The sequence below is a fragment of the Prunus persica genome, chromosome G7 (genome assembly GCF_000346465.2).
Source record: "Prunus persica cultivar Lovell chromosome G7, Prunus_persica_NCBIv2, whole genome shotgun sequence".
NCBI lineage: Eukaryota > Viridiplantae > Streptophyta > Magnoliopsida > Rosales > Rosaceae > Prunus > Prunus persica.
In genome coordinates this window covers 19804659-19824498 of record NC_034015.1, presented here as the reverse complement: position 1 = coordinate 19824498, position 19840 = coordinate 19804659, and the positions used below count along the sequence as shown (strand labels likewise).

Here is a 19840-nt window from a genome sequence, read left to right as displayed (position 1 = left end):
TTTAATCTACCTGAATTCAAGATCGTAATGCTAGAGATGATGAAGATAGAGAAGTCATCAAAATAGGAAGTTTACAAAATAAAGCTCTCCAAAATGAAGATCGAAAAAAGTGAATTGTAATTTAATATAAGTTAACTACTTAAAATCCAAATTGGTGATTCAATTACGATCAAACAAATAGAATAACAAGTATCCGATTAATCTTATTCATGAAACAAAATAAAATTTTGTTTTGTTTTGTTTTGTTGGTCTTCTTGCTCCTAACCGTTGCAGCCTTATCGTAATTTTCTTTATTTTTGTCAATGGAGTTAATGCGTCATATAAAAATCCAATTTTGTTTTGTGGTACGTGATTTTAAACCATAAATAAATAAATGTCACCTGACGCGTGATTTGAAATGGGAGATCACACGTGCCGCCCTGATTTTGAAACCCAAAACCAAAACCAAAACCCCTCACCATCTCTCTCTCTCCCTCTCACCAAATCAAAGCAGCCATGGAAGCCATACTCAGAGACTGTGTTCAGCACAGTCTTCGCGATTTCATGTACCGAAACGCCATTTTCCTCTGCGAAAGACTCTGTGCCGAGTACCCATCCGAGGTACCTTTTCTCCACCTACTCTTTACTCTTTTTCTTTTATTGCCTGTTTGTTTGGTTACCGAGAAATCCCAGGAAAGGAAAAACGAAGATGGAAAATTCGAAATGGAATTTTCTCTTCTGCTAGTGCTTCACGGCGACCCTGGGGAACATTACCGCTTTTATCATCATGATCGATGCTTCGTGTTACTTAACCAACGACTTCGTTAAGATTTTACTTATACGGTTATACCTGAGTAATTCAGTGTTCTGTATTTGAAATCTAGGGTTTTAGGGGTTTAGAATCTCTCGAACATTTATATTTACCCGGGGTTCACATTATTATTTTTCTGGAATAAAATGTTTTTCTTTGAGGATAAGTAATTATGTAGTTGAATTAGTTCTTTGCTTTGCTATTAGCTTTAAATTATTGGAGCTCTGGACTGCGAATTGTTTTGGTAATATTCTTTTTACAATGAAGCATGAAGCTGTGGGTATTTTGAAAATGGGGTTTCTTAATGTGGTTTACTTTCCACAGTGCCACTTTTTTGATAGAATTAATCAGATTGGTTATGCCACTTTTGAAAGTTGACAGGAAATGTACCCGTTCTAAAATTTAGAACTGTCTATTGGAAGAAGTTGTGTTGGTGACGTTTTTATTTCCTGGTTGAATGGGTAGCGCTGTTTTTTCAGTTTGTTAATTGTTTATGGACTCATTGACAAGTTGTTCCATTGCAGACAAATTTACAATTGTTAGCTGGCTGTTACTTGCAAAGCAATCAAGCTTATGCTGCTTATCATATTTTAAAGGGTAGGCAATGTCATAGTTCATATACTGTTTGAGTATATTTTTATTTTTGTAGTTTCTTTCGTTCTTTTTAATTAAGGTTTTTAGTTAGTGTTTCTCATCACATGGACCTCTCCTCTTCTTTCTGTTGATTTTTATGAAGGAACACAAGTCGCTCAATCCCGCTACTTGTTTGCAATATCATGCTTTCAGATGGATCTTCTTAGTGAAGCAGAGGCAGCATTATGTCCTGTTAATGAGCCTAGTGCAGAGGTATCAGAATCAAATTGTTTGGAGCATTATGTCTAAATTAAAATTTACAATATTACATGTTGAAGTCTTACTTCATATAACACAATGTTCTTCAGGGTTTCATTGTTTTCTACAGGAATTGAAATGAACCTCATATACCCTTTAGACATTATCATGTGATCGAAACAGCAGATGACTTGCTTTTAATAATTTTTGCAGGTTCCAAACGGTGCAGCTGGTCATTACCTTCTCGGGCTTATTTACAGGTTTGTCTTCTTTCTTCTGGAGCTTCTGCGGATGTAGCCAAAGGCATATCTACTTTATAAGTTTCTTGAAAGGGACTTTCTTGTGATGATGGCTAAACTTACTTTCTAAAGGACCACTTTATTGGGATCCATCTCAGTAAGATGTCAGGCAAAAGGGCATTCCAGTACAAGATGTATTTTGACAGAATCCTATGATTTTAAGAAGCTGTACTCAATTGTGAGAGGTGAACAGTAGTGGTAGTGTTGTTGTACCTCCTAGAAATATCTTTTGGGGTATGATAGGCTTGAATGTAGTTCGTCCTAGTAATGTCAGGTAAACTTTAGGTGGTGCTTGTGAAATTCTTCAGATTCATGTCCTCTTCTAAGTTGTTCCTCCGTCTCTCTGGTTGCATGTCTCTTGGGATAGAATAGAGGACTTTGCTGTGTTGTATTAACTTAGGTTTATTACCATTCTATGGAATTTGTAGCTTATCATCCTGCAACTACTTCATTATCCCTGTTTTTTGCATCTTATAGTTATTTCATGCCTGGATTGTATGATTATGTCAATTTTCTGTATGTGATGCATGCCTCTCATGATATTATTGTTTGTAATTTGTTTTGTTCTAGGTATACTGATAGAAGGAAAAGTGCCATCCATCACTTCAAACAGGCTTTGACTATAGATCCTTCTATGTGGGCTGCATATGAAGAACTGTGCGTGCTAGGTCTGGACAATGTTACACACATGACTTCATATTCTTTTTAGTGCAGCACTTTTGCGTTAATCATTATGCCTCTTTGTCTAACAACTGATCATTTTGCTAAGATATCAATCTGGATGCATGTAACCATGTACCCTGAAATGGGAAAATTGTAGCTGGATATTTATCCTAAAGTGAAGCCTTCTCTTGATTTGCAAGTTGGAGAATAAGTCAAGGCTTCTCTTTCAATACATATTTAAGTTAAGGCTTTGTATTTCCATTGTTCCAGGTTCCGCTGAAGAAGCAGCTGTAGTTTTTGGTGAAGCTGCTTCTCTTTCCATACAAAAGCAGTATCTACATCATGGATTAGCTTCACAAAGTTTACTTACCTTAAATGAGGACTGTAATTTAGTTTCTGGTAGGAATTTTAGCTCGGAAGATGTTAGTCAGAGACAATTCAAGCACATGCAAGGAAATAACATAAGAGATGTGTCTGGAAATTCTCATGTTATTTTGGGAGGAGCTTCTGGTCAGCCTATGAATGGCAGTTCTAGCCTATCTTTCTATAACACTCCTTCACCAATGCCCATGCAGGTATATATAAGTTATCTCCTCCACTTTTGTTCTAGTAGTCCTGCATTTATTGCTGTATCTCTTTCCTTACTTCCGTTGCCCAATATTCCTCTTGGTTTTGAATAATATGATATCTGTTTTGGTTTGCAATTATGGGTGAAGACCTCTTCAATTAGGTTTTGTTTTGAAAGAAAACATTTGGTAATTTACTCTTAAGTTTGTGTCATTATTCTAAAGTAGACCATCTGATGTAGGATAGGTGCAAATATTGCCTACAAATGGATGTGCAATGGGCTTTAGGATTTATAAAGTTGTGGCTTAAGGACTTAGGGTTGTAAGAGAAGAATTATGGTTTAGGGTTTAGGGTTGTAAGAGAAGAATTATAAATTTGAAAATCCGATTCCGCTGGCTACTGTTATGTACAAAACACCTGTGTCTCTAAAATTAAGGTCTCAAACTTAAAAGATTCAATGCTAGAGTGTTTAGGGCATAATCACTCAGTTATATAAGACTTAGTTGTACCAGAAATAAAACATTGAAACTGGTATTTGTCAAAATCAAAATATACACACAAAAATCAGCTAAATCCTTTTCTTTTTGTGTCACCATTGCTCTTACTGCCCCTGTTTGCAGTTGTCAGGTGTTGCTCCACCAGCTCTGTGTAGAATGGTACAGCCAAATGGCCCAAATATGAGCACAGGTACTGATAGCTCTCCGAGATCAACTGTAAACTCTACCATTCAAGCCCCTAGAAGAAAGTTTGTTGATGAAGGAAAACTGCGGAAGGTACAGGGCCACTTATCCATAATTTAAATAAACTTGCTTTCTATTGATATAATTCTTCATGCCACTGTTGCTAACATAAATTAATTATCTAAGTGTATGTAAGGTAGTTCATTGTTGTGTAAATTGCATGTGCCTTTACACTTTTTTCTTCAGATTTGTGGACCATGCTTATGAACTGAACTGAACATGGAATTTGTTGTGAAACGGCTGATTTCTGCGGCCTGTTGGTTTTCTTGGAGGGAAATTTATGCATGGAGGGTCTTTATTTCTTTTAACACACATGTTATCATGATATCTAATCTAATGTCTTTGACTCAATCTGACTTCTTCAAAGTTTGCATAAGGGCTGTTGTGTAAGTTTGTCCTTTGGGACCAGTTTGCTATTTATCGTTGCTTGTTAGCACTTACTCAGTAGTTCCTAACTTCTATGCCTTCCTTGTTTTAGAGGTTTAATGTGGGCTAACGCTGAGGTTATTTATTTGTTGTGCTGTTGTTGTTGCCTTTGGTTCATTGATTTGGTTGCATTATTGTAGTTATATATTTCCATCGTGGATATGGCAATTGGAATTTCTGCACTTGAGTAACTCTGTATATCATTTGGTGGAATTTTCATTTGTTTTCCTGGACATATTGAGGTCAATGAATTGTTGAGATTGTTTTCCCCTTTCAGATTTCAAGCAGGTTGTCTTTTGATTCTGGCAACCGACGGAGCAATAGACTTGCTGCTGAAGCAGGGGCTAACACTAATGCAAGTGCCTCAATGACGGCCGGAAATGGAACTACCAATTCATCTAAATATCTTGGAAGTTCCAAGCTGAGCTCTGTGGCACGTTCCTTGGCAAATCGTAAGGGACAGCCATGGGCCAATGAAAATATTGATGAAGGTGATGCATCTTCTCTTTTCTATTAATAGAGAACCAACAAATTTGCATGATAGTGATTTAAGTTTGTTCAGTTGCTTTGCTCATCTAAGCTCAGTAATGTTTCCTGGCTAATACGAATACGTTATTTTCCGCTCTATGATACTGTTGATTCCTCGATGTTTGCTCTGTCCAATGGCTTTTCAGCTGATACGTGTGAAATTTAAATTTGGGTTCTGTTTAGGGATGCGCAATGAGACATTTGATGATTCCCGTTCAAATACTGCAGCAGTAGCTTCTGGTTTTACTCCCTCTAGTGATAACAGATATCTTGAACAAGAAGGAACAACCTTGTCAGGTAGTGGGGGTATTATGAATGTTTCAAGAGTTGTCACTGGTGCTTCAGAAATATTGAGCCTTTTAAGAACCCTTGGGGAGGGCTATAGACTTTCCTGCTTGTACAGATGTCAGGTACTACTTGGTTATTGAGTGTAATATTCTTTTCCTCAATTGAGGTTGTATTTAATTATCTAATATTGACTGTGTTGCACAGGATGCTCTGGATGTCTATCTCAAACTTCCATACAAGCATTACAACACAGGCTGGGTACTTTCCCAGGTAGTTGTCTAAAAACTTCTTGGCCGGATTTCTATATTGTCTCCTGCTCTGATGACCTTGTATGCAGCACTGGAGAATACTTATACTGAGTACAGATTCCATTCAACCATTTCTGTCGTTAGTCTTCCACAATTTAGGGATATTGCAGGAGATACATTTGTTTGGTGGAGGTCTATATAAGTTAGTTAGCTAGTTTGGAACACTACTAGAAAATAATTTTTTCACATTAGACCTTATAAAGAAGGGTTGTTTTCACTTCATTCTTACAAATCTTTCTATTTTTTCAATATCTCATTGACATCAGTTCAGAACCTGATTAATTTCTCGTCACATGTTCATCTCATCTTTGATAGTTTGGTCTTTTATGCTAATTTACAAATAAAAACCCTCCAGAAATAAGAATGGTGATGAATTTATTTGGACTTAATTTGTTCTCTCTTTTGTTCTGCTTCATTTATTCCTCCATGATTTGTAGATACCTAAACCTTTGTTCTCAATATTTCCATGCAGACCAACTCACATTCCTTGCAACTGCTCCCTTAATGGTTTTTCCCAGCACATTTTAATACCTGCATATAATTGACTATTTTGGCATTCCTCAACTGCAGGTTGGAAAAGCTTATTGTGAACTGCTAGAATATGCAGAAGCTGATCGGGCCTTCAGTCTTGCCCGTCAAGCATCACCTTACAGTTTAGAAGGAATGGATATATATTCCACAGTTCTCTATGTGAGTCCCCATAATGATGTATTGCAAAATTGAAAATAGTTTTTTTTCTTATTTCCAGAGGATACTATCATTATACATAACATGGCCTGTGGGGTTACTCCTGCTAATTCTGCTGAGATGTATTATCTATCTTCAAATAAAACAATATTCGCACTATGGTTAGAAAGAGGTCGTGTGTTTAAGACGATTTATCGTATCTATTACATGGTTGGTTTACTCCGGCCAATCATTCTGAATGAAGCTTGGTGCTTCATTCATTGTTACACTCTGTAGTTTTTTCTCTGTACCTACAGATGGCCTTGTTTTTGTTCTGCAAGCCCTGATTTTCTTTTCTCTAGAAATAGGTTTCTTAATCTTTATCCATGTGTTTGTTAGTTTTCTAGGTGCTTAATGTTTAATTGCTTCCCTGAAAATTAATCTTACTCTTTGCAGCATGTGAAGGAAGACATGAAGTTAAGTTACCTGGCTCAGGAACTGATAGCAACCGACCGCGTAGCTCCTCAATCTTGGTAGCTATATCACAGTTTTTGAAATAATACATGGCATTCTAATCTCCGTTTTCATTTCAACATGTTGATCATTGTTCCTTGCATCTTTCTTATTGAATGGGATTGCAGGGTTGCCATGGGAAATTGTTATAGCTTGCAGAAAGACCATGAAACTGCTCTCAAGAATTTCCAGCGAGCTGTTCAACTTAATTCAAGATTCACATATGCACATACCCTTTGTGGTCATGAGTACGAGACAGCCATTTTCTTCCTTTAATCATTTAATCCGTAAAATTGAAATTCTCCTGGATGTGGTTTCTGATTTTGATGGCTGATATTGTCTTCAATTATCCTTATCTGCAGATATGTAGCTCTAGAGGATTTTGAGAATGGAATAAAGAGCTATCAGAGTGCACTTCGTGTTGATGCAAGGCATTATAACTCCTGGTATGGGCTTGGAATGGTATATCATCGCCAAGAGAAGTTTGAGTTCGCCGAGCATCACTTCCGGACGGCTTTCCAAATAAATCCTCGTTCTTCTATTATTATGACTTACCTTGGCCAAGCATTGCATGCTTTAAAGGTCGCATTCCCTATATCCATTTTAACATTATGACTTCAGGAAGTTTGTTTATTTACTAACCTTTTTTTAATTACTATTATCTGGAATGTGTTTAAATCATATGACAGAGAAGTGAAGAAGCGTTAGTGATAATGGACAAGGCTATTATAGCAGATAAGAAGAATCCACTTCCCATGTATCAGAAGGCTAACATACTAATGAGTTTAGAAAGATTTGATGAAGCTTTAGCAGTGTTAGAGGAGGTTAAAGAATATTCTCCTCGTGAAAGCAGTGTGTATGCGTTGATGGGTAAGATCTATAAGCGACGTAACATGCATGAGAAAGCAATGCTTCATTTTGGTTTTGCCTTGGATTTGAAGCCGTCAGCAACCGATGTTGCTACCATTAAGGTAATTTGGGCATACTTCTTATTCTTTCAGTTGTATCTTGCTCCTAGGGAGCAAAAGAATTTTGCTCTGCTCATCCCTTATCATCTCTTTATGTTCCAACAGGCTGCCATTGAGAAGTTACATGTACCAGATGAAGATGACGACGTGTAGATCTACGAATGAGAAGTTACTTGTTTTTGAATTTCAGCGGCTGAGAAGATTTGGCCCCGAGTAGTGGTCTGCTTGTGCTTTCGAAGGTGTATGAATAGCCTAGTTCGTGAGACTCTGCTGTTTGTTCGGGCACCACATCCAGTCTGCATATTGTAGAAACTGACCTCAGTTTTGTAGGTGATTCACATACAGAGGGCATGAAGTGACACAAGTGCTATTAGCGGCCATACTTGTACGGGTAGTTGTATCATGATGTTGAGAAAAAACTTATTGTATGATTAACTTGAACTATAATGTTTATAATTGTAATTTGCTTGGCTCTGACACAAATTGTAAAAATTCATAATTAATTTGCCCTATTACATCCATTAATACGAGTCTCCACTTTCTTCATCGGTTTTATGTTACAGCATAATCTATACCTGAAAGTTTGATGCGATAAAGATATTGAAAATGAGCTTTTTTATCTTTTGCGCCTCCCAAAATCCAAGAGTTCCAAATGGAAGGAAAGATTTAAATAATTTTCCAATCTTTAGCAACGGTTAAATATATCCGCTGCAAAAGGGTGGCTGCAGTTAGTGACGGTTTTCTCCGCGGCTAAAGAAATTTAATCGAACGAGGCATTTATATCATCAAGAAAAGTACATGAACCGGAACTAAAAAGCCTAACTGTCGCATATTCTCTGTGTTTTTCTGTTTGTTTTCCAAAAATGAAAGTTTTTTTGTGACTAAAACCTAAATTTACTTAAACTTATTGCACTAATGTAACACTTCAATCATTGAGAAGGAATGGAGCTCATGGAATTCATGGGAGCTCACAAACTTTCTTCAACTCTTGTCCCATTTTACTACAAACCCACCAATTCATTAACCTTATCTTTGGTAAGACTTCCAATTCTCTGTTTTCCCAATTCAATTGGATATTATGGCACATAAATAATGAAAATTTAAAAAGATATAAAAATAAATTTGATTATGGCATATTAGGGAATTATAAACAACACAAGCCATCCTGGGAGGGAAATTTCTCACACACAACTAAGATGTTGTGGGGATTCGAACATGAGACCTCTAGTATGCAAGTTAATGCCTTCTTTCACTAGGCTAGAGCCGTTAGCAGGATTTCGTACTTTTAATTATTGAAATCAATTCAATTCAATTTTTCTTAAATATATAAAATAAATTGAAACTCACATATGTAGTACCACCAATGCAATGTGTTAAGATTTTTGACAAACCACCAATCTAATGTTTGAGCTACAAGAGCTAGAACTCTAACAATTTGCAAACAACTTTGAGTTCATGGTTTTTTTTTTTTTTTTTCAAATGGTTTCCATGACTTGATAAGACAATAAATCCTTAGCCCATGTTTGGTTCGCAGAAAATATTTGATAGGAAATAATTTTTCATGTCTTTCTTTAAGAGACAGGAAATATAAAATTCATTTCTCATGTTTTGTAATGCAACTAGGAAATACCACTTTATTTCTTTTCCCATGTTTGGTTTGTATAGGAATGAAAAACAAAGTTTGTTTAATTTTTCAATTATACCCATATATGAAATCAAATTTTAAAAAATTACATTTAATGATATTCTAATTCTAAATTGTTAATGAGTACAAAATGGTCATGACTTTCCATGTCTGGACTTACAAAATATAGTAAAGCAATTGATTTCCCATTCCGAAGCCTCCTTTCTCATGAAGCAATTGTGATGTGGAAGATTATTATACTAGACTGTACTTGTTCTAGTATAATCTTCTTTGTGTTTGTGGTGTTTTATTTTTGTTCTTGGCCTTTTCGGCTTTTGTTTTCTTTGTTTGTTTGTTTCCCATTTTTGGTGTTTAAATGAACTTAAATTGTTCACGACCCAAAAAAAAAAAAAAAAAAGGGGGGGGCCCTTAGGGTTGAAAAGCCCTAACGAGCGGGATTTGGGCGTCAACTTTCATAACTTCAAAATGTTACATCCAAAAGCAAGCAGACCTGAGGGTACAGAACACAGAGCTTGGATGACCAATTCTTTCCTGGAAGTTGTTCATTCTGCAATTGAGTCCCCCAATTCATAATCACAGGCAAGTTCATATTTCAAAACCAATTTCTCTGTATTCAATTTTCATGTAGAAATCACTGCTAAAAGCTCACCAACCAAAACCCTGAAAAATATGATAACCCAGATGAACAAAAGGCTAATCTCACTCTCATTCTCTCTGAGAAGCTCGGTCCAGCTTCACAGGCCTCCTCTTTACCACTCAATATCTCTCTTGTTTTACTCTTCCTCCGATCCCAAAAGGTCAAAATCAAAATCAAAGCCCAAAGTAGCAGTAGCTGAATATCTAATCAACCAGCACCAGTTTTCCCCAGAAGCCGCTTTAAAAGCCTCATCAACCATTGCTTTTCTTCGAAGTACCCCAGAATCGGATTCGGTGCTTTCATTTCTCAAGGAAAGCGGTTTCTCCAAAATCCATCTGGAGGAAGTAGTTAAAAGGGTCCCGGGGATTCTTCGTGCCAATCTTGACACGGCCATCAAACCCAAAATCAAACTTTTGCAAGACTCTGGCTTTTCAGACTCCGACATCGCCGATCTTATATCCTCAGACCCCTGGATTTTAAGGCGGAGTGTCGATAAAGGGCTTGGCCCTGCTATTTTAGTGTTGAAGAACATTCTGGGTTCTAATGCAGATGTGCTTAAGGTTTTAAAGTTATCTGCTTGGTATCTCAAATATGACTTGGAGAAGACATTGATGCCCAATATTGAGGTTTTAAAGAGTTTGGGTATAACTTCGTCGCAGATTGTCAAATACATTTTTCTTTTTCCGAGATTCTTTCTGCATAAGCAGGAGAGCATTATGGGTTTTGTTAAAAGGGTTGATGAAATGGGTTTTGATAGGAAGTCCAAGATGTTCCTATACGCTATTCGGATCATGAGTTCGATGACTTTGGAGACCTGGGAACTGAAGGTGAAGCTCTTCCAGAGTTTGGGGTTTTCGGAAAACGATATCTTGGTGGTGTTTAGGAGGGCTCCCCAGGTGTTTGCTACGTCTGAGAAGAAGATTAAGGAGGCAATAGAAATGCTGCTTAGCTCTGGCAAGGTTGATATCTCATTTCTAGTTATTCACCCTGAATTGCTTATTTGTAGCGTTGAGCACAGGCTGAAACCACGACTACAAGTTATAGAGAACCTGGAAAAGAGAAATCTACTTGGGAAAATACCTAACTTGAGCACAATCTGCAAGTATACCGAACAGAAGTTTGCTGAAAAATTTGTAGTTCCTTATGCAAATGAACTTGACCAATGAAGAGCCATCCTAATGCGATTTGAATATTTTTAGCTGGCACTGGCATTTGATGAATGCTTGTAACTTGCAGGAAGAGTTTATATTTTCTTGGGAAGCGCATGGAAGGAAAGGATATAGAAAGGCCATGATTGTTTTTGAGGTATTTTCTTTTGGGCACTCGTGTTTCCTTCTATTAATCTTTGTAAGAAAGTTGTAACAGGGCCCGACTGCTTCTCTAGGAAGCGCATCTGCTTAGTGTTATTGTGGCTCCAGTTACTAATTTCTCTAATCCCTTAAAAAAGAGTGACAGCTAGCTTATTAGCTCTTCACTAGCTTTGCCCTTGCCTTCCCATTTCAATTGTTTCTCATTTGCCATTCTGGTTCGCAAGAACTCCAAGTCTTCAAGACCACAACACAAATTGCTCACAAGAAAGAAAGCTAACAATGTAAGTTTTTCCTTTGCAAGGAGGGTTTATATAAAGCTGTGTATCTGCATATAGATTTGTACCAAAATTTTTGTGACAATTTCAAAAGTGAGTTTTAATGTACATACATCCTTTTTTCCTGCAAGAGTCAACCACAAAACCGTCGCCAATTCTCATGTTGTAGGCAAAGAACATGTCAACAACTTGCAAAACAATTCGTAATTAGATTGTACAATGTCATTGACCAAAAGAAATGCTACTACTTCTTCTGCGTGTGGAAATACTTGTAAAGCTAATGAAAAAAATGACCCTTTATTATTATTATTAAGAATCTGAAACTGAACTGCCCCCCTGTGTAGTTTCTGAAACGCTATCGATCCTTGAGGTGCCTGTGTGAACACCAATTCCAGAACTCGTTTCTACCTTAGGTTTAATGGCGATTTTTGACTCTTCTACTAAGATTTTGCTTTTGGCTTCAAAATCAGCACCATTGCCATCCACAGAAACACCATTCTCATCATCAAAACCATGAACTCTATCTACCACTTAATCTGGACACGAAGAGTGTCAGTCTTCCTACTATGTTATACTGAAATGTCCTTGTTCGGTCTAAAGACTCTAAACCCCTTGACTCTGTGGCTCTCTCTTGGTCCTTCACATTTTCGATTCTTGAATTCAACGTGCCATCAAACTTCAAAATCGCCGTCTTTCTCTAGTAATTATCTAATGAAAGTGCTACAAGTGTAAAATAAAAGAATATAAAAATAAAAATATAATTCACTGGTTTGGTTGAATTTAGGCCGGTTTGGTTCAACGTGCCATCATCAAGACCATATTTAGTAACTAGTATTTGATTAAATTGAAAAAGTCACTAAATCTAAGATATATTAAAGGAGGAAATGAAGATAGGGGTGAATAATTTTCCATTTTGGGGGATTAGTTATAAGATATTGTTATTCTACCATTTTGTGAAGATTAGATGGTATAAATTTTCTTCATGAGTAATCCATCTTCTACCTTCAACTTAATTTTTTAAAAATAAAAAAAAATCATTTCTTCCTCGAACATGATTTAACTAAACATGGCCCAAAATCGCAACTGAACCAATAGGTTTTTTTTTTTTGGGGTCAAAATCAAACCAACCCGGTAACTATAATTCTCATCCGCCGATTTGATGAGTTTGGCATGATTGATGCTCACCCCATAGCTCAATTTTGGTTGTTCATTTAAAATTGTTGCAAAATTTTAATTTATGGTGTGCTTGGCTAAACTTTTTTAAAAAAATATAAGCAATAGTAAGGGAGTTTCTTACACACACTATCAATGTGCTATTGAGATCACTGTTTTTCACGTCAAAACTATTTTCTACTAGGATAAATCCTGTTGCCTTGTTTTTCTAATTTGGGTCCTCAAGAAATAACAACATCCCAAACACATCGTAATTATTCATTTTTATTTTATTTTTATTTTTTGTCAGCTGAAATTTCATTCAAGGAAAGGATTAGAAACAAAGCCCAACAGAGAACCCCAACAGCTCCAAAGTCCAAGAAGCTACACCCCAAACTCGTCTCCTGAGGCAGAGGCCCAATCGACGCCACAGGCCCAATCGACGATTGATCGGGAGAGAGAGAAAGGGAGAGGTGTGCGATCGACGATTCGACGGCGAAATCAAAATCCCTCTGCGACTGCTTTTCCCAAATTACATGGCATATCAAAAATCATGGCTTTCATTATCTTTTTCCTTTGGTAAGCCTTCCAATTCTCTATTTTCCCACTTTAATAATTTCGATTATAGGAATCTTATGACCTAGAAACAGAGAGAATTTTTAAAAAGTAAAAAGAAAATTTTGATTCTGACATTTTAGGATCGTTGGAAGACATCAAGCAGTGAAACTTATAATGAAAGATTAAAACTTTAATCTTCTAGCTAAATGCATCCATTGAATTTTAATGATAGGTTTAACTACGCATGTTTGGAATTTGAAGCAACTTAAAACCCAATTTTTATTTTTCAAATTTTCAGTAATAAAGAAACTAATTCAGTCAGCGTTAGAAATCAAAGGAAATATTCTGTTTAATTATGAAAAAATGTTGTTGGGAAATAAAAGAACTCAAGGATTTTGATATTTAGTGAACGTATAATTGTATATGACAATGTGTATAAAAATTTTGTTTGGTTATTCGGTTGTAATGTTTTGATTAGTAGAATTTTCAAATATCTGTGGAAGTGGAAAGTTGGTAATTGACTTTTTAATCTGTCAATGTAGTTTAGAAGGAGTTTCTCGGGCTATTGCTGGGGCATGTGGGGAAGGAATGATGCATCAGGTTGGCACCGTAAAGACACATATTCAGAGCAAGTTATTCTTTGTGCAAGTCAGGTATAGAGTAAAGATGTTGTAGATGTAGCATTCATGACTAATGTGTAATAAAGGTCAATTTTTTGTTGGATGGCTTTTAACTTCATATAAATTGTATGTAAGAAAGTAAAATTTCAAGTAAAATTTCAAGTATTGGATATGGCATTTTATTTTCCTGCTTAAGGCTAGCTTACCTATGAAGCCTGGTATCCAAATGTATGGTGTTCCCTCCTCCTCCTTCCCTCTTCTCCCTATTTTCATTATGATGGAGATCAGGCAATTAAGAGTCTTGACCTCTGAATTCTTAGTTTGATCTTATTGTAAATTGCGTTTGAGATTGAGGATGCTAACAGTATTTAGATGGACATCTCGTTTATCGTCCTTGTAGCACTATTTTCATTAATAAGAGCTCTGTTTCTTATAAGAAAAGAGAAGTTAACTTAGTTTGAGTTTGTACTACATGCAATCCAGTTACACCATGAGTACAGTAGTTCAGACATACTTTCTTTTATGATTGGCAAATAATAGGCAGTTAGGATTTTGGCCTCTAAATGATTTAGTTGTCATTATTCTGTTGCTTTTAACTTATTCTGGTTCTTATTTCTGGTATGCAGGTTATTATGAAGGCTTGAAATTTTGCAGCAGTATGGGAAGTAAAAATCCACAGGCAATCCCAATTTCCATATTGATAGTTCTGTTGAGAGACTCATTCTGGGAGGATTGTCTGGTGGTATGTACCTTGCTTAAACTTTGTCCTACTTGGTGCTGGTTTAAGTCTTGTATAATTGCATTCAGCATTTTCTGTAGGGTAATTTATACTTGCTTCGAATTGGTCAGGCATTATGCAAATATCTTACCGGTGCCTTCGATGTGATCAAAACAAGATTGCAAGTACAGGGATCAACCTTGAGGTATCAGTTCTATATGTGGTTTTTAATTTTTATTATTTTTACTTTCATATAACTTTTAGTTATTAGTGTAGGAAAAAAAAAATTTGTTGCAAGCATCATGTTGTGTTGTTAGAGTACTTAATGTTATCCGAGCAAGGCTTGGCATTCGTATTGTGTCAGCTGTTGTGTATGTGAATGTTGACCACCTTGGTCCACAGACACAAACACCATTTATCCTTTGTGATTATTGAGGGGATTTTACAATGCTGTAGTTGTTTTATCAATAATGCACCTTTTCCCACCATTTTGGTTGAATCTCATAGCCAGATAAGAATATTTTAAATATTGGGTACATAATTGATGGGCTATAGTCAGAAAATATGTACTTTGGTAAAGTTTGTGTTGATTGTTATTTCAAACTGAGCTTTCCTTTCGACCTGATATATATTTCAAACTCATGGGATGAAAGTTAGATGTGATAGAAGAACGATTTTACAGTTTCCGTCTAATGTTTGTTGTGAACTTTAGGTACAATGGCTGTTATATGCAAAGTAGCATAAGGATGGCTGACGATGCACAGGAGGTTGCTCAGAGGTAGCATTCCTAGGATTAAGAATAATCCAGTTTCAGCTCTGACTTTTATTGGTGTGGAATTTCTAAGAGAGACCATCTCAAAGAAGGATTGAGCAATGATAACAGGCAAGAAGTTGCTGGCATGTCGGTGGGAGTCATCTGTACTGTGGATGGCATGAGAAACTTGCACTGAATTTCTTTCCAATCCCATACAGGCATTTTCATGTATCCAATTAATAAACGTTTAGTAATGTTATCATGTAATATGTTTATATACATAAAAGATATTAAAAAGGAGGTTTTTATTTTTATCTTTTCATTTGCGCCTCCCAGTTTCCTGCGTGAGAGAGGATTATAATTATTTTCCAACTTTTTGCGGCGGTTATCAAGAACGCTGTGAAAGAGGTCTTTAGAAACGCTTAGCGACGACTTTTACCGCGACTAAAGATGTTTAAGACCCAAGATATAAACCGTCAAAAAAAGTACAGACACCGCTGCTAGAGGACGAAAACCGCTGTTAAAAAGCCTAACTGTCGCATATTCGCTGAAAATACTACTAGAGAGTTTTTTTCTTCTGTTTTCATACAGACATTTGGTTTACTTCCTCCAAATTACAACAGGCAATTTGGTAAGTCACATAGAAGCTGCAATAAACTTGATATTACCAACATTATTGAGAAGCACTGGGACTGATGGAGCTAACACACTTTCTTCAACTCTTATCCCATATTAATACAAACCCACTTCTTCATTAACCTTTGTCTTTGGTAAGTCTTCCAATTTTCTGTTTTCCCACTTCGATTGAATATAATGGCTGAGAAATAGTGAAAATTTAAAAAGAAAATTTTGATTCAGACATAAAAGGAAATTATAATTTATGAACAACACAAGCCACACCCACATGTTTTCTTCTATTCTAATTCCTATCCAAAGATATCAAAAGGAAATAAAATTTACTGCAGGATTTTACATAGTTGATGGATCGACATACATATCTTTAAATTTAAATAAATAAATAAAAAAGAAGAAGAAGAAAACAGACACAGAAAAACACACATAACACCTTTTCTGCAACAATATTAATGCTGAGCCAAGAGAAATAAAGTCACACCAACAAGGGACAGCAAGACAAGTTATGACTCTATGGTTCCAGTGGCCCAACTTGGAGTTGGAGAGAGGCTTCCATTCTGCTAGCCATGACTTGCAAGCCTGTGCCAATAAACATGTCCAGATCCTCCATTTTCCACCCCTCCACGGGTTCAACTTCATACTTCCACACGATGCTGCAGCCACCTTCCTTTGGAACCACTTGCACAGTTGAAATGTATGAGTTGAACCCAACATTCCCATCTATAATAGAATAGCTAAATATCAGTTGTGCTGGGTCTATAGAAAGCAGCTTCTGCTTGGTCCAATTCACCTTCTCTTGGTCTTGGTCTTGCTCTCTCTTATGGTCAACAGGAGTCTTGAACCCAGCGCAGTAGCGCACACAACCGGGTTGCCCTGATATGCCTTCAACACCAAGGCAAGTTGTGAGAGTTGGGAACCACTTGTGCAGGCCAAAGAAGTCCTCCAAAAGAGGCCACACTTGTTCTGCTTCTGGGCCATTGAGCTCCGCACTAGCCTTGCCTTCCCATTTCAATTGTTTCTCATTCGCCATTCTGTTTTGCAAGAACTCCCAAGTCTCCAAGACCACAACACAAGAAAGAAAGCTAACAATGAATGTTTTTGTTTTTTCCCTTTTCCTTTTGCAAGGATGTCCTAACATCTAAGATGTGGTAGAAGTTGAAGATCATGGAAGGGGACCAAAACATCATTTTCAATTTGCACATAACAGTCCTGCAGTAGTACTATCATAGTTTACACCACACACAAAATTCATTGCTAGTGGTTGCCAGCTCCTCTGTAAATAGAAATATGACAATGAGATATCTCTTGTAAGTTGGAACCTTGTAACAAGGGCCCCCCAGTTTCCCATTGAGACCTTGTAAGAAAACTTCTTTAAAAAAATTTAAAAAAACCCCGAGATTTAAGGGACAATTTCAAAAGTAAGTTCAATAATTCATGGGACCAGATTGTATAAAAGTATCGCCCATTCTCATTTTGTAGGCAAAGAAAATGTCAACAACGTGCAAAAACAAATTCAGAATTAGATTGTACAATGTCATTCACCAAGGAATGTGCCTCAAGTCACTTTCTACTTTTGTTCTTTTTACTTCCGGCGTGTGGAAAAAAACCTGTAATGTTAATGACCCTTTGTTTTACTATTAAGAATCTGAAACTGAACTGCCTCTCTGTGTAGTTTCTGAAACGCTATCGATCCTCGAGGTGTTTGTGTCAACACCAATTCCAGAACTTGTTTCCACCTTTGGTTTCACATCGATTTTTGAGTCTTCTACTAAGATTTTGCTTTTGGCTTCAAAATCAGCGCCATTTGTTCCTTCTTTAGCTGCAACTTCTTCTTTTATAGTGTTTTCTTTCGTTTCACTTTGATTGTTTGAACTTGAATTCATTTCCTGATGTAGAACCATTGCATGATCATCGCTTGATCCAGTCACTATGGACTCTATGAGATCATTGCCATCTACAGGAACACCATTCTCATCATTAAATCCATGGACTCCATCTACCACTGAATCTGGGCCCTTTAGAGTGTCACTCTTCCCTTGACTATGTTGTACTGAAATGTCCTTGTTAGTACTAAACTCCTCCAATCTCTGTGGCTCTTTCTCTCGGTCCTTTTCATTTTCTTGCTTATCATGATTAACTTGTGAATTTTGCTCGTTTTCCTCTCCAACTTCATCATGACTAATATTCTTCACATCTTTCTCACCGTCGTGATCCGAGATAATTTCCTGTGTATCTCCATGTCTCCCTTGAGAATTTTCTTCTTGCAATGAGTTCCTGTTGAGCCCCACTGGTTCATCATTTCCTTTGTCTTCAACATCAGAATTATCATCTGTAATGTTCAATACTTTGTACTGCATTTCTGTTTCCCTTTCAATTTCATTCCCTTCAGGCCTCCCAAGCTTTCCATGAGCATGATCATCTACTTTGTTAGATTCTGCTTCATTATTCTCTTCAGCATTTTCACCTAACATATCATCTCCAACACCTCCATCTTCTTTCTTTATGCTTCCTTCCACAAGATTTACATCTTCTGATCCAGATATACCGCCATCTTTTGACCACCCTGCATTCCCTTTGCGCCCCAAAATATTAGAACCGCGTTCTTCACTAACCTTGTTCTCTGCACTTCCACTATAGGCCTTGTCATGTGAGTACTTCATCTGGTATAGCAACCAGAAGCAAACAGCCAAAAGCAAAGCAATCTGAAAGACCAGCTTTACCTTCAACCCTTTGGGTCTCTGGTTGCGGCAAGTAGACTGGGAATTCATCAAATTCTGTACAACTGCTTCAAAAGATAAGCTGCTTCATCAATTGAAAGACCTCACCTCAGGAACCAAAAACAAAATTGTAAAAATGACCTTGACATGTAGATAAATTGATTTCCACTGTTTATAATGCAGAGATATAAAGGAACTATATGAAATAAAAACGACAGAACTCAAAATTAAAATAAGCAATAAGGTTTTGTTACCAACATCAGAAATGGAAAGAAAAAAAAAACCCTAAACCACTATCAGCAAAGGGGTTTGCAACCAGAGAACTTTTATCTTTCGCCCCCTTTTCAAAACCAAACTTGTTCTAACAATTTTCCTTTGGCTTCATATTAGAACTAGATCAGCAGAAACTCTCTGTTTGGTTCCTGAGAAAATACAGCAAAAGGGACTGAAAAATTGGATCATCTGAGTCAACAAAGTCCAAATTAAAGTCAAGTTCATAACTTACAAAAGATCCAATATTTCGGGGTATTAAGAAAATTTGTGCTTACAAATTCAAAACTTTGATTTCTTTCTTTCCCACTATTTCAACAGCAATAGATTACACTCATACTCCTATGTATCACTTTACAGCAGAGCTTCAATAAAAATATAAATGATTCAGAAATTTAGCAAGAAAGCAAAGAAATCCACAAGAAAATATTTAATTTTTTTTTAAAAGAGAAAAATTTACCTTCTTATCAATAATGGAAAATCCAATGAACCCCGAACCAGGATCAATCTCCGCCCGCGGTTGAAAATTTTCTTCTTCTTTTGCAAGTTTTGGTTCTTTTGGGCATGTAAGGAAGGATCGAGAAAAATATGAACTAGCGGTTATTTTTGGGGCGTGAACCCCAAAGTACCCCTACTGACCGGCAGATCAGACGCTTTCAGAGATGGGCTTTTCGCAAATAAATTGAAGTAGTGCGGATATTTTGGGGGGAAAAATGAGACGGCTTTCGTGCTTGTTGTGCTCTGGTTGCCGCCTTCGTAAACAACGACTTGCCACTTTCGTCCGCTGGTTACGGGAATAGAAGACGGGCGTTTCTGACGAATGCGTCCCCGCCACGTGTACAGTCACGAAATTTAGAGTTTCGACATTCTCCAATACTAGGAATTCCAAAATTTGGACCTGAATTATTAGTTGTAGCATAACCCGAAAGTGTCATATATTGGTTGCGGTTGGAACCCAAATTTC

At 36.8% G+C, this 19840-nt stretch overlaps 4 protein-coding genes and 1 long non-coding RNA gene across 9 annotated transcripts; 3 read left to right on the top strand and 2 right to left on the bottom strand.

The window, feature by feature from the left end:
- LOC18770744 (cell division cycle protein 27 homolog B) lies at nt 395–8133 on the top strand. The gene is made up of 16 exons (XM_007203722.2): nt 395–600; nt 1315–1387; nt 1527–1636; nt 1835–1881; nt 2491–2588; nt 2854–3158; nt 3771–3923; nt 4594–4807; nt 5028–5254; nt 5337–5402; nt 6011–6130; nt 6563–6639; nt 6748–6867; nt 6982–7201; nt 7309–7590; nt 7693–8133. The coding sequence occupies exons 1-16, from the start codon at nt 496–498 to the stop codon at nt 7738–7740; spliced, it is 2265 nt and encodes a 754-aa protein (XP_007203784.1). The 5' UTR covers nt 395–495; the 3' UTR covers nt 7741–8133.
- Nucleotides 9671–11562, top strand: LOC18769706. Its single transcript, XM_020567688.1, has one exon. It carries the CDS (start codon nt 9902–9904, stop codon nt 11033–11035), a length of 1134 nt encoding a protein of 377 aa, XP_020423277.1. The 5' UTR covers nt 9671–9901; the 3' UTR covers nt 11036–11562.
- On the top strand, nt 12843–15564 carry LOC109950273. Its single transcript, XR_002272593.1, has 5 exons — nt 12843–13185; nt 13707–13817; nt 14411–14526; nt 14634–14707; nt 15215–15564. It is a non-coding gene; the product is annotated as an uncharacterized LOC109950273 (long non-coding RNA).
- Nucleotides 16192–17131, bottom strand: LOC18769175 (lachrymatory-factor synthase). The gene has a single exon (XM_020568316.1). The coding sequence runs from the start codon at nt 17025–17027 to the stop codon at nt 16401–16403; it is 627 nt and encodes a 208-aa protein (XP_020423905.1). The 5' UTR covers nt 17028–17131; the 3' UTR covers nt 16192–16400.
- Nucleotides 17309–19681, bottom strand: LOC18769621 (uncharacterized protein DDB_G0290685). Of its 5 annotated transcripts, XM_020568312.1 has the most exons (3): nt 19337–19680; nt 19155–19241; nt 17309–19028 (listed from the first exon to the last, which is right to left on the bottom strand). In XM_020568312.1, the coding sequence occupies exon 3, from the start codon at nt 18655–18657 to the stop codon at nt 17527–17529; it is 1131 nt and encodes a 376-aa protein (XP_020423901.1). In that variant the 5' UTR covers nt 18658–19028; nt 19155–19241; nt 19337–19680; the 3' UTR covers nt 17309–17526. The 5 variants fall into 5 exon arrangements, with proteins under 5 accessions (XP_020423901.1, XP_020423904.1, XP_020423900.1 ...); XM_020568315.1 differs by lacking the exon at nt 19155–19241 and having other exon boundaries at nt 17309–18688; nt 19337–19681; XM_020568311.1 differs by having other exon boundaries at nt 17309–19241.

Excerpts from the sequence above, each read along its gene's own strand:
- LOC18769621 (XM_020568315.1), bottom strand. The coding sequence starts at position 18,657 with ATGAATTCCCAGTCTACTTGCCGCAACCAGAGACCCAAAGGGTTGAAG.
- LOC18769706 (XM_020567688.1), top strand. The coding sequence starts at position 9,902 with ATGATAACCCAGATGAACAAAAGGCTAATCTCACTCTCATTCTCTCTG.
- LOC18769175 (XM_020568316.1), bottom strand. The coding sequence starts at position 17,027 with ATGTTAGGACATCCTTGCAAAAGGAAAAGGGAAAAAACAAAAACATTC.
- LOC18770744 (XM_007203722.2), top strand. The coding sequence starts at position 496 with ATGGAAGCCATACTCAGAGACTGTGTTCAGCACAGTCTTCGCGATTTC. Across the intron at positions 3,924-4,593 it reads ATGAAGGAAAACTGCGGAAG|ATTTCAAGCAGGTTGTCTTT; the intron begins GTACAGGGCCAC and ends TTCCCCTTTCAG. Across the intron at positions 5,403-6,010 it reads CAGGCTGGGTACTTTCCCAG|GTTGGAAAAGCTTATTGTGA; the intron begins GTAGTTGTCTAA and ends CCTCAACTGCAG.